The 13,998-nt window shown below is 42.2% G+C and overlaps 1 protein-coding gene across 1 annotated transcript in view; it reads right to left on the bottom strand.

Moving 5' to 3' along the window:
- Positions 1–1,486: 1,486 nt before the first annotated feature.
- The window catches only part of LOC126179496 (inter-alpha-trypsin inhibitor heavy chain H4-like), a 66,696-nt gene continuing 54,184 nt past the window's right edge, over positions 1,487–13,998 (bottom strand). Inside the window, exons 14-18 of the mRNA XM_049924612.1 lie at positions 13,750–13,803; positions 9,799–9,876; positions 7,894–8,012; positions 3,271–3,407; positions 1,487–1,697 (exon numbers count right to left, since the gene is read on the bottom strand). Of these exons, the coding sequence (XP_049780569.1) occupies positions 1,643–1,697; positions 3,271–3,407; positions 7,894–8,012; positions 9,799–9,876; positions 13,750–13,803 (443 nt within the window). The 3' untranslated portion in view covers positions 1,487–1,642. The remainder of the gene's footprint in view (positions 1,698–3,270; positions 3,408–7,893; positions 8,013–9,798; positions 9,877–13,749; positions 13,804–13,998) is intronic.

Genomic DNA, 13,998 nt, shown 5'->3' with positions numbered 1-13,998 from the left:
GCGACAGTCCGTTATCAAAATTCCCAGCTTTCGGATTTACTCATTTGCAGCTACGCTACTCGCCTTTTTGCCTGGGACTCGCTAGCGTTCAGCCATACAAGAAACTCATCTTACGACTGCCTCGTACCAATACTAGGCTACTGATTAGCTCGCCTAAATACGCGTAGAGCCACATAGGATTAACTAATTTTCAGACCAAATTACTATTTGATATTTTTCGTTAGAAGGACTTAGTTAGGTCATTGAGGAATGTAACTCCGCAAACCCTTCAAAATCCAGTAGTTATACTTGTATGCATTGAGTTTATAAGTCCTTGAGCAATCCTACATAATAAGTTCATGTCTTACTAGGGTTCACTGAATAAATTATTTTGTTTGTATTGTATTGTATTGTATGTTAACAGTGAGCCTATAAACAACGGAGAGGCTCCGTCCCTGCTGCAGCCGCAGTGGCTCACAACCCCACGACGACTACCGGTCCACTTCACCCCTCCGCCGCCCCACGCCGAACCACTCTTTCAGGGCTATTGTGTGGTTCGGCCCCCGGTGGATCCCCCCAGGGAATGTCTCACACCAGACGAGTGTAACCCCTATGTTTGCGTGATAGAGTAATGGTAGTATACGCGGACGTGGAGTACTTGTTTACGCAGCAATCGCCGACATAGTGTAGCTGAGGCGCAATAAGGGGAACCAGCCAGCATTCGCCGAGGCAGATGGAAAACCGCCTAAAAACATCCACAGACTGGCCGGCTCACCGAACCTCGACACAAGTCCGCCGGGAGGATTCGTGCCGGCGTCCAGACGCTCCTTCCAATCTGGAAAGTCGTGCGTTAGACCGCACTGCTAACTGAGCGGGCAATTATTTTGTCTACTGAACGATTGTTTCTATTAGAAACGTTCCAGTCGTATTAAAATGAAGATTTGCGTAAATCTCCACTTTTTGGAACTACAGTCAGGGAAGGTGTGCCAGGCTCACAGTTAGTTTCTGGAACTAGATAGCTTACTCCATACAAGGGGTTTCGCACATGTTAACCAGTGCAGTCTGAATGCACTTCAGTCTACCTAGCTCGTGTCAGTTTCGACAGAGCCGCGGGCGATGCCTTCGCTGGTCCTCATTCTGCATGTGAGCCTGCGAAAAAATTATAGAGGTTTGCTTAACAGCAGGGTTGGGGAGTCCTTTACGTTTGAGACTCATTTTCTTGTACAGATTCCATCAATTTATTTAACCTTTCGGTGGTGGTCTATGCTATCTTCTTCGTTGAGAGATGAATATCAGCTGTGATTAGTATTTGTATTTCCAATGACGTAGAGGTGTATTGTGCTACTTCGCAATGACTGTATCAGGACTCTGTTTTACGTCTGTAATATTGCATAAGCACACAAAACTTGGCTTTGTGTCGTTTGACTATTGGTATAGTAAAGTGCTGAAGCAATAAGGGAGCATTCAGGGAAGGAAACCGATATTATGCAAATAAAGTGTAACTACCTTTCTGTTGTGACAATATTTAATTTCTGTGAATAATAACCGGGAGATAACAATACAAATGATTCAGCAATTCCTGTTTTGCTCTCCACAGCTCTGGGAGGCAATATCTGGAACAAACCTCTGCTTAGATTAGCGGTCTCGGCAGTCGGCATACGGCTCATCCAATGATCGTGGGGGGAACTGTGTTGTCCGGACAACAAGCTCCGACGTAACTGGAACAGAAATACAAAAGTTATTCAAAAAACGAGTGCGTAGTCCATTCATTTACTAGAACAAAGAAGGTGCCTGAGTGGTTCTCACTCCTCCGCATCTCTCCTGTTCAGTAATTTCTCTGATCGTGAAACCGATGACGAACACGCAACATTTCTACGTTAAGGAATATGTAAAAGAACTACAACCACTAAGCAGTCGTGAAACTAATATACGATCTTGCCATTCAAAATGAGCGGTTCTGTGTTGAGGCAGTTCATATCCAGATTGCAGCTTTACAACTACGGACAAGTGAAGGCGTCATTGACAGATTGTTGCAGATTTTTTGTACAGATATGCTACTTAAATCGTGTTTTCTACTAAGCTCTACGTAACGTTGAAGCGTCATTCTGAATTGATATTTCCCGGTACTTTCCGATTGTAGCAATAAAATGTTTCTGCTGGTATACAAAGATCCACAAAACAGACGTTAATAAGAAACTCATGTGGCTGTGACCTCAGCATTTAAAACCCAAAACGCAGGCAAAATTAAGGAAACTACGAAAGGAGCGTTGTATATACGGCAAGGCTTCTTCCTACCATTCTAATTTCTCCTCTGTTTACACAGTGTGTGAAAGGAGTTTGTTGCTGTATCAAAAACTGTCGTTAGTAATTGATAGCGAGTTGCTCTACACTGAAAAATTGGTTCCTCACTGATTGTAGTTTGTTTTCAGTGAAATGACATGCTCAGTTAGGGGACAATTTTCGGATTCTTTTGATCACTTACAGCCTGTGATAGCTAAGACACCGTACAGTACGAATCAGGATTTTCGGTTTAGCATATGATTCAGGATCATATTGTCATTGGCATTTTAAATTATTCTGAAATATTTTCTTCCGACATGGGACTACGACAAATCCCGTGAAACTAATTTTTCTTTGGTTCTTGGCAGAACATTATTGTAAGATTTAATCAGAAACATATTCCTCCCGGCATACATAAGGAACAGCTTTCTTTATCTTTCGATATTTATCTTTCGATATTTTGGTAATTCAGCGTAAGGCCTTCCTCAAGGCGAGCCGTTGACAGAATTCTGACTGTCTGAGTGTCACTGTTTCTGCGTTAAAATTGTAAACACATGACACACAGAGATGTACTGTGGAGTAAACTAATCAAGTTTCGTAGATAAGACAATCAGCAAAATAGCGCCATTCTTAGAAAAAAACTTCTACATGTAAGATAAAAATGTAGGAAACGTCGAGTCAGCACATCGTCAGTGCTTACAAATTATGTGGCTGGTTATTAAAATGGAGGGCAGGTTAAGGAAGGACAGGAAGCGAAGAGGACCAGTTTCTCAGAGAGCGCCGACGAGAAACGTTTCCCATGAATTACCGAGATGGAAGACCTCGTTTCGGTTGAAAGGTTGTCCGCAGTCTGTATTTACATAGATTCCTTAAAAACAGCGTCAACCTATTGTGATTCAGTGACTAAGGTACCTGTAGAAATACAATGAACAAGACACGAGGGCTCCCATTCTGCACAAATGACGCCTCAACGTTCTTCAGAATAACTCTATATTATAAACAGTGACTGACCTGCCGTCGACGACACAGAGGTAGGGCAGGAAGTCATCGAGGCTGTCAGTGAAGTTGGGCAGCACGCAGTTGGCCAGGTGGCGGCACTGCCCGTGACCTCCGTCAGGGGTCGCGCACTCCTCCAGCTGCGACTCCGTCTGTGAAGGAAACAAAAAGCCTTTCAGTTTGAAGTGTCTAGTACGCTTACTTCAAAATTTACATCTGCTCTAAGACAGCAGTCTCCTCGAAAGGATCTCCTCGACACGTTATTTCAGAGTTAATTATCGTTGAAGTTTGCCTGTCAAGCTGTTGGGCGCAGAAATTCGAGTGATCCATAAAAGACGCTGTCGCTAAATGTGTTCGTGGTTCGGTTTCCTGTGGCTCACATTAATTTGTTTGCGCAATTATATCGTTACGCAAACGAATATCCCTAGTTACATCCAGTGGTCAGCTCGGAATTACATACCCGTTCATATGCTTTTGATCAGATAATGTATGGAGTTGCCAATTTCTTACTCTGTTACCTCAAAAATTTCACACGTATTTCCTAAAAGCTCTATTCAAATTCAGCAGCATTTAATAAGAAAATTCGTCAATATTTACAGTGCTCTCTTTTAAACTCATCTGTTTTTTCGTTTTAATTGTAAAAATGTATTGTATGCACATTGAAGCATAATTCAACGGGAAATTCTTAGCATAACTTAAATTTCGCAAGAGCGTGTTTCTCTCATTATCACACAGTATGAGTAGTGGCGTCTGCTCGTTTCTCAAATGAGGGGTAGCAGGCTTGACATTTGCCAGGAAATATCGTTGCGTTACGAGACTGAAGGTGAACCTTTTCTCCATAAAATCATAACTTCAGATGAAACTTGAGCTCAAACTAAACGTCAAACGATGAAACCCAGACGCAAAGAGTCGATCCAGAAAAGAAAAATCAAATACCCGGAGACTGATTCGAAATGTTGTGGCGCAATTGTTTTCTCGTGTAATTATATGTCTGTCTGAAATGTCATATGGACTTCTGTTTGCACCCAAGACGGTGGGTTCCGATACCGTCATAGGTCTTCCCCTCTCTCCCATCAAATACTCCTTTACATTATCTTTTTGATTATACCCCCGTTTTCATTTTAAAAGCATGGTAACTCACGTAGGGACCATCATATTTATTTTACTTCTGCGGCTCACAAGCGAAAATCACCAAGACCAGCGGAGTGAGAATAATTATCTCAGGCAGTCCTCGCTAGGGTGATAAACGACGTTGCGTTCAAAAATGCCGTAATATCTGCCGTTTTATATAGTACAATAAAACTCACTGAACGGTCTTACTGAGCCGCGCGGAGTGTCCACGCGGTCGGGGCGCCATGCACGGATTGCGCGGCCCCTCCCGCCGGAGGTTCGAGTCCTCCCTCGGGCATGGGTGTGTGTGTTGTTCTTAGCATAAGATGGTGTAAGTTGGTTTACGTAGTGTGTAAGTCTAGGGGCCGATGACCTCAGCAGTTTGGTGCCTTAGAAATTCACACACACTAAAAAAAAAAGAAAGTCTTACAGACTTAGACTCGGGTTGTGAAAGCCTTGGCCCATAAATTAGTGGCAATCTGTTAGAAAGTGCTCATATTGGTACATCTGTGGAAACAAAAATCTGCTGTCGGGTAAAATTCAAAACTGTGTTCCTCAAATCCGCGCAGTGCAACAAGATCTTACAGTCTCTTTGTCGTCGTCGAGGTGCTGCTCAGACCTGTTCGTTAGTTACTTACATCTTCCTCGATTATCTGAACGATGTTTTCATCGAAATGATGTGGAACGAGTAAGTTTACAGGACATGTATACATCATTAGTGTTAACATTAGTTCACACGTTATCATTTTTAGTCCTACTCATGTAACTACACTTAATTTTCTTTTTTTCTGACTAACAGTTTTAATTAAAAATTTGTGGCTGGAATAAATATAGCTGCCAAGGAAAATTGATTTTCAATTAGATTTAAAACTTACTTAGTTACCTGTCAGACATTTTGTATCATTGCGTAAATTGTACAAAACAATTGTTGCTGTATATTGAACTTGTTTCTGAGACACTGACAGCTGTGACAATTGGTAATACAGGTCATTTTTCCCTATAGTGTTCTAGGTATCTGCATCACTGTTTTTCTCAAATTGTGGTGGACTATTTATGACGAATTTCATTAGCGAATATATACGTTGTGACGACGTAGTTAAAATACCTAGCTCCATGAAGAGGTGACGGCCGTTGGTTAACGCGACATATTATTCTTATTGCTCAATTTTGTGCAGTAGATAATGAGTCACCCCATAAAAATATCCCATAAGAAATAACTGAGTTGAAATATGTAAAATACGTGAGGAGTTTGATACGTTTGTTTCGGGGATTACCAATTGCACAAGAGCAAAAGTAGCTGAACATAATTGTTTGAGATGTTCGGTAATATACTTCTTCCAGTTCAAGTTCTCATCAATATGTACACCCAAAAATTTCGAGCGTTCTACCCTATCTACATACTGTTGCTCATCATTTGTTGGTGTGACTCTATTTGCTGCACAACTTCTGGAGGTCATCCAGTGTATGAGGAGGATTTCTGCGACGATGCACTGCAATTTTCAACTAAAAGCAAGGACGGTTAGTCAACTTAATATCAGCAGATACTGTAGACTAGCCCATTCGGTTGATTGCTGCTTGCTGGATGAAGGTGTTCACGATGACGGCACATTGTTCTCCTGGGTTATCACCTTGAGTATCGCTTAAATTTGATATACAGATCTCTCCTCTTCCCCGAGGTGTCTGGCATACATACACGATACCGGCATAAAACTTAGCTAACCCTTCTCCATGCTCCACACCTGGGACTTCATGTCTGAGAAGTGCAGTGGTGCACGGGTGCCTCGGAAGTTTTCTACCGCGATGACCTGACGTCAAACAAACTCTGTACACGTTGGCAAAGAGAACCCGAGAACACTGCTTGAGATTCGATTCCAGACGTTCCCTTGTTATGTTCTTCGTGTATCACTGGGTTATGGCGTTTGTAATGTTGTTTGTAATGATTGCCTAGAGGTCGTAATGGTCGAGTGGGGGCAGATAGATACACTTTTGCCCTTCAGAGTCCTCCCAGTTGTCTCCAACAAGGCACCGTCCAATTCTGCTGCAGCCTCGTCGGGGTGTATTGAGTATTGTCTGTGTTGTGTATTAAACCGGAGACCTAGAAACGACGGAGAGGCTTCGTCCCCAGTAGACTTCAGTGGTTCACAACCCCACAACAGGCCACAGCAGTCCACCCACCCCACCGCCGCCCCACACCGAACCCAGGGTTAATGCGCGGTTCGACCCCCAGTGAAACCCCCCCTCCCCCCTCCCCCGGGAATGTCTCATTCCAGACGAGTGTAATCCCAAATATTTGCATGGTAGAACCATTATGGAGTACGCGCTCGCAGTGATAGTGTTTGCTCAGCAATCGCCGACATAGTGTAACTGAAGCGGAATAGGGGAAGCAGCCCGCATTCGCCGAGGTAGATGGAAAACCGCCTTAAAAAGCCATCCACAGGCTGGGCAGCACACCATACCTCGACACTAATACGCCAGGCGGATTTGTGCCGGGGACCGGCATGCCTTCCCGCTTGGGTAGCAGCGCGTTAGACCGCGCAGCTAGCGGGGCAGGCCTCCTCGGGGTGCTTACGAGCCATAATTTTCATATCATCAGCAGGTGCTGTCGACCGCGTGCGACCAATACGAGGGGACAGTCGACACAAAACGCGATTTCCACAGCACGCTTGAAGATTCCGCGGTTGAGTCACATGCACTGAAAAAGCAGATTTACTTTGACCTCCATCACACACTTGGCTGTACTTAGCAATTTCTGGTGATCAGAAGAGTATCCAGGGCCACCATTTCGGTTAAAAAGAAAAAAATACGAAATATTCATGTTACAAGGTTAGTGCGAAGCTTCTTTGGGCAGCTTACTTATTTGCAACGGAAGGCCTCTGCAACAGGTCAATAAAATCTGCTGACTAGATCGTGAAGTACGCTTTAGAACAGTGCGCGTAAGACCTAAGAAAATCTGTTTGACGGAATCTCCTGACTTACGGAACCTACAGTTACGCAACGAATGAACACACTTATTTTGCACTGTGAACGTATTCTGAAAGGCAACCCGATTATGAAACCTCCAAGTTGTGTTTTCACATTATGCGCTTATCTTCACGTTACAGAAAATGTATTCAGCAAGGTGACCGAAGACTCATCAGTATAGAGTAGTGGTCCATATGGTAGAAACCTGTACGCGCAGGTCTTGAGGAGCAACAGTAAAACTACGAAGTAGATGATATTTTTGGGTAAGACATAAGTAATTGTCAAAAATAGCCAGAATTTACAGTGCTGAACCGTCGTCGTATGTCCATCAAAATTCTAATAATAGTTCATATTCTGTCCTCACTTTGGAAAGCTACTTGCACCACTCTGGACGTTAGACAATTGACTTCCACAGGTGACACTTTCGCGTAACTAAAGGTAATACGATCTGAACAGAAACAAAGTGCTATTATTACCCTTAATACACGCATCTAAATGATCTACCGTCACAAAACTAAAACGATATGGGGCCGTGTTAGTTCTACATACTGTGAACTACTTCCTTACCTTGTTGAAAGCCAGCTCGTAAGTCTCTGCCGTGCCATTCACTTCTAGTGTGACGTGTGAGGAGTTCGAGACGCCACCCAGCCACGTGATCTCCGATATGTTCAGGGTCTGCGGTTGTCCTGTAACGCAATCAACATCAATGGTCTTCTGTGTATAAAAGCGACAGAAAAAAATGTAAAACTACTTTCAGTTTCTAGTTTAAGCTCTATTGATAATTAATGAGTAGCAACGGAATTTAGCCATGTCACACTAATATACAGCGGGATGTGGCTAAATCACTGATCTAAAATTGCTTTCCCCCCGATACAGATACTTCTAAACTGTTTACACGTAGATGAACGGTAACCAGGGATTCATAAAACAAGAGCAATATCTCCTCGCAGCTCAATTAATAAGCGCATAACATATTTTCAGGTTCACAACGCCATTTAATTATGAAGAATTGGTCGACAAGAAGAGCAGCAGGACTGTATACTGAACGGTTCCCAGGTAGACGCTGAAAGTACCTCCTACCTTCGTTGAAACAATGAAAAGCGCGAGGCTGGAAGTTTTGCCCAAGAAAATTTATTCAACACAATACTGCCATCAACAAACCTGCGGAAGTACCGTTTTCCTCAGACACTGCAATAGATCCATAGGTCACTTCTTGTCAAATACAAAGAGTAGTTTGTATCAGCCTAAGAGGCGGTCTGCATACTCTTCATAGGCAAAAATATCAGTATTTCTTTATTTTGCTACATCAGAGTTTCATCCTCGTTTTGAATACTGTCACTGGGTTCGGCAGTAAGATAATAAATACTCTGGAGACTGTATTCCTTTCTGAATGGGCGTCGTTGACAGATCAAGAAGTTATAAGTTTGAGAATCGTTCACTACTGGTCGTTGGTTAACCCACATCGGCTTCATCAAGTGACTAATGAACGACCGCAGAGTGCGGATGTGTGGTGTGGAGCAACCGTACAGCACATGTTTAGCACTTGTTTCATTTACAGTACTCTAAACGGGGGAAAGCACACACATTTCTTAATGAGTAATGCACCCTCTTTATTAGAAAATATGCGTTTGAGATCACGTTAAATGTTGCTTGTCCATCATGATAGATGACCTGTTCATAATTCTTCAGCAGGGAGAGACACTTTCAACCACCTGTTTCCAAACCTGTGGGTAGGAAGTGGCAGTCATATTCAGAGATATTCAGTACGATCGCCTAAATGATGGCGTTAGATTTCTTTGTCTGGGAATCTGGGATGTAAAATATCTCGTACCTTTCAGCACAAGAAATCCAAAAATTCAGTTACTTTTATTCCATGATTTCTTGTTAGATTAGCAAAAGTTTTGTATCACTGGGTTTGTGTGATCGAGATCTACTATTTTGGCGGAAAAAATAGCAGAATTCCATTAAGGAAAAACAAAGTGATGCCTGTATCTTAGTTAGTAATGAAGTTGCGAGATTTTTTTTTCTTTTCTTTTTTTTCATGATTCACTGGTTTTCTGTGAGTGAAGTATGTGGAAGACTTCGACTGATTGGTGAGATATTGGAAATATCCATTTTATCTGCGAAAAATATCATTTACAATTGTACGATTTTTAGGGCATTGCTCTGAACAGTGATTATCGACAATATAAAATCAAGGAGTATGCCTAAAGAGAAGAGCTGGTAAGGATTTCACAACTTGTGGGTTCACGAAAGTTTCCGTTAAGTACCGAAAAATCTGCGCCAACAGACAGGTTACATCGTTCAGTGATACATATTCCGATAAAGAGTCAATTTCACAAATTTCTCCAACAACTGGTGTTGTTAAGACTAGTGGAAAGTAGCAGGCATGTGTTCTAACATCTTCGGTCCATGTAGTTTGGGCAGTGTCTTTTATTTCAGTGAAATCAGAACTTTTAACACGCAACTCACCAACAAAAGCCACAACACCAGGGTGTAAAGTTGTGGTTACATATGGACCAGAAGAAACTTTTGCTGCCTCAGGAAGCACTGCAAAGTAAAAGCATATGTCATTCATTGAAATCTCAACTTATAAATAACATACATCAACATTTGTTTGTACCTTTACAACCTAGAAATATTTTCGGGTTATTCCCAGCAAAAGCCTTACGTATCCACTATAATAAGAAATTTCAACAGAGAGGCACTGATATTTACACTGCTCAAGAGTTACAGTAAAATCGTCATGTTGGCGGTGTGTCTAAACAATGCATGTTGCGATGATCCAGGAATATTACAGCAACTGGACATACACCGTTTCTGTTCTAATGCGACAGATACCTCCGGGAATTAGATTAATCTTGAAAATATACCGAGATTTTGGAATTTGAGTGAATCACATATATGGTTCCCTAAGTATTCAACAACCTCCCGGAATTAAATTAAACTGATCAACACTTCGACTGAATTGAAGAAATGTTTCAAAATTCTCTTAAAATGAATCTGAGACATTATAATTTAATCCATGTTCACGAGATAATATGGATTTATTTTATTCCATAACGTTAAACTTGCATGTAATGTTCATATTTGACTTTTCTTCACATAATAGAGATTTATGTCTGGAATCTTTGGGATATAGCTCCTTTTACTTCAGTCGTGAATACAAATAGCAGATTTCAATTCTTTCATATAAAAAAGAAGCTCCTCCGTGACTATGAAAAGGACTGTTTATAAATGATTTATTTGACTTTTCCTGGAGCACTGGGCCGGTTTGCCTGGACCGAATTATAGGAAATATCCAACTCGGAAATCAAGGCTACAAAAGGAACTGCTGCATATAAATTCACTAGTTCTTGCATTTGAGAGAGAGTGTCTAATGTGTACTCAAATATCTGCACTAACAGACATTCGACGTAAAGTTTTGAGTAAATCTACATCTATATGATTCCTCTGCAGTAAAATTTTAGAACTGCAGGGTACAAGACGTCACTTTCAATCCACATCTCTACCGTTTCACACCCAAATAGAGCGATGGAAAGCATCTTCCAGTACCACGTCTCTTATTTATCTCGATGGTCATTCCTACCAAATCAAATAGGAAGTGAAAGTTGCTGATTGAAAGTTCTTGACAATATCTAGCCTTTACTTTGATGATTACCATCCCAACACGGTTATCTAATTAGTAACACTCTCTCACGGATATGATTGTGAAAACATAGTAACAGTATTGAGGGAACCGGTTTCCAATGCCTAACACATCATAGCACAGAGATAAAACTCCTATCAGAAACGTCAAGAGAAGCTTAATAACAACGTACATGTTGACACCTGAGCTGTTACTTTCACCAGAGTCCATTGTCGAATGAAAAACAAACGATATTTAAAATCTTTTACCATGATTGATCAAGCTCATTATGCAATTCATCAAGGCTAATAGGGGAGACGTGTATCTTAGACATAGAAACATCAGCTGGGATAGAGAGAGAGAGAGGGGGGGGGGTGAGAGACTGAGGGCAGATAAACTGATTTTAAGAGCACAGTCACCAGAAAACTTGTAACTAAATACCATACAAACTCTCCGTTAATTTCGGCTTTAAGTAGTTAATAATAATTATCAATAACAACGCTTTATACTTTTCCAAGCATCGTAGAAAGGTGTACCAACCAGAGACTTTTCCTTTGCATTGAGTACCGTGTCACCTGAAGAAACCAGATATTCGGTATTCTGTTATTACATCATAATCTAGTAAACATTAGAATCAGTCACAACCGTCAAATATGCATTGAAATCCACAGGAAGCGATCTGATATCGAACGACTCCTTGGATCTAGTTGTGAAGCCGAAGAAAGCCAGACTGGGAATTTGTGGAGGAATAATAGGGAGGAATAACCCATGTTGGAAGGAGATAGGGCACAAAACACAAGACATAATTATTGCCGACTTAATCTATCTGTGTAGGAAACGTGTCAACTTCAATTAATAAAGGAGATGATGGAAACTGAAAGAGGAACCTCTTATTTTTAACGGGTTTATAACGACAGTCGGAGCGGATCTAAGTAACTTTTAACCTTGTTTAGTGGAAGACTCTAGAAGAAAGAAGTTGTGCACCACACGAAAGCTCATATTCATAAATGCGAGAGCTTAGGTTCAGAAATGAATCAAAAATATGTTGTTTCCTGCCATACGTATCTCATGATAACGACAGTGAAAGGAATTTATCTGGAAGTACACTACTGGCCATTGAAATTGCTACACCAAGAAGAAATGCAGATGATTAACGGGTATTCATCGGACAAATATATTGTACTAGAACTGACATGAGATTATATTTTCACGCAATTTGGGTGCACAGATCCTGAGAAATCGATACCCAGAACAACCACCTCTGGCCGTAATAACGGTCTTGATACACCTGGGCATTGAGTCAAACAGAGCTTGGATGGCGTGTACAGGTACAGCTGCCCATGCAGCTTCAACACGATACCACAGTTCATCAAGAGTAGTGACTGGCGTATTGTGACGAGCCAGTTGCTCGGCCAACATTGACCAGACGTTTTCAATTGGTGAGAGATATGGAGAATTTGCTGGCCAGGGCAGCAGTCGAACATTTTCTGTATCCAGAAAGGCCCATACAGGACCTACAACATGCGGTCGTGCATTATCCTGCTGAAATGTAGGGTTTCGCAGGGATCGAATGAAGGATAGAGACACGAGTCGTAACCCATCTGAAGTGTAAAGTCCACTGCCCAAATTGCCGTCAATGTGAACAAGAGGTGACCGAGACGTGTAACCAATGGCAGCCCATACCATCACGCCGGGTGATACGCCAGTATGGCGATGACGAATACACGCTTCCAGTGTGCGTTCACCGTGATGTCACCAAACACGAATGCGATCATCATGATGCTGTAAACATAACCTGGATTCATCCGAAAAAATGACGTTTTGCCATTCGTGTACCCACGTTCGTCGTTGAGTACACCATCTCAGGCGCTCCTGTCTGTGATGCAGCGTCAAGGGTAACCGCAGCCATGGTCTCTGATCTGACAGCCCGTGCTGCTGCAAACGTCGTCGAACTGTTCGTGCAGATGGTTGTTGTCTTGCAAACGTTCAGTTGACTCAGGGATCGAGACGTGGCTGCACGATCCGTTACAGCCGTGCGGATAAAATGCCTGTCATCTCGACTGCTAGTGATACGAGCCCGTTGGGATCCTGCACGGCGTTCCGTATTACCCTCCTGAACCCACCGGTTCCATATTCTGCTAACAGTCATTGGATCTCGACCAACACGAGCAGCAGTGTCGTGATACGATAAACCGTAATCGCGATAGGCTAAAATCCGACCTTTATCAAAGTCGTAAACGTGATGGTACGCATTTCTCTTCCTTACACGTGGCATCACAACGACTTTTCACCAGGCAACGCCGGTCAACTGCTGTTTGAGTACGAGAAATCGGTTGGAAACTTTCCTCATGTCAGCACGTTGTAGGTGTCGCCACCGGCGCCAACCTTGTGTGAATGCTCTGAAAAGCTAATCATTTGCATATCACAGCATCTTCTTCCTGGCGGTTAAATTTCGCGTCTGTAGCACGTCATCTTCGTGGTGTTGCAATTTAAATGGCCAGTAGTGTATTTCGAAAAGTATTTTTCCCGTCACTGGCTTTCGAATGGACTAGGAAGACATATCTTGATTCTGGTGCATCACCGCACCGTGCGTTGCTTTGCACAGTACTGATGTAGAATCAGATGCAGGTAAGACCAAGATTATTTCATCTTTCGTTGGTACGTAAATAATTTTATAAAGATTACGGTCTCGGCTAAGTTTTCCTGTGTCTGGTCTCGCAAAAACAACGATTAAGAAAAAAAGCACTTTGGTTTTTATATTTCATTTGGCTCATATAAATAAACATGGAACTCACCCAGAGCAGGAGAACAGCAGAAAGGTATGGATAGTCGGGAAGGCACAGGTCCTGCTGTAAAACAAAAGCAGACGACATTCATGTGAATGTAAACATAAGCTTTACCTGCATTACTAAGATAAATTTTTCAGAAACGCATAAATGCTGTTTGCCGCAAAAACTTTACCAACAGTGGCTTTAGATATGCTTGGTCGCAGGGTACCCATTTTTCAGGGGGAACTCTTTGACTAACGGAACAACCTCGCCTGT

The sequence above is a fragment of the Schistocerca cancellata genome, chromosome 1 (genome assembly GCF_023864275.1).
Source record: "Schistocerca cancellata isolate TAMUIC-IGC-003103 chromosome 1, iqSchCanc2.1, whole genome shotgun sequence".
NCBI lineage: Eukaryota > Metazoa > Arthropoda > Insecta > Orthoptera > Acrididae > Schistocerca > Schistocerca cancellata.
The sequence above is the reverse complement of the archived record's forward strand: the minus strand, read 5'-3'. Positions and strand labels throughout refer to the sequence as shown.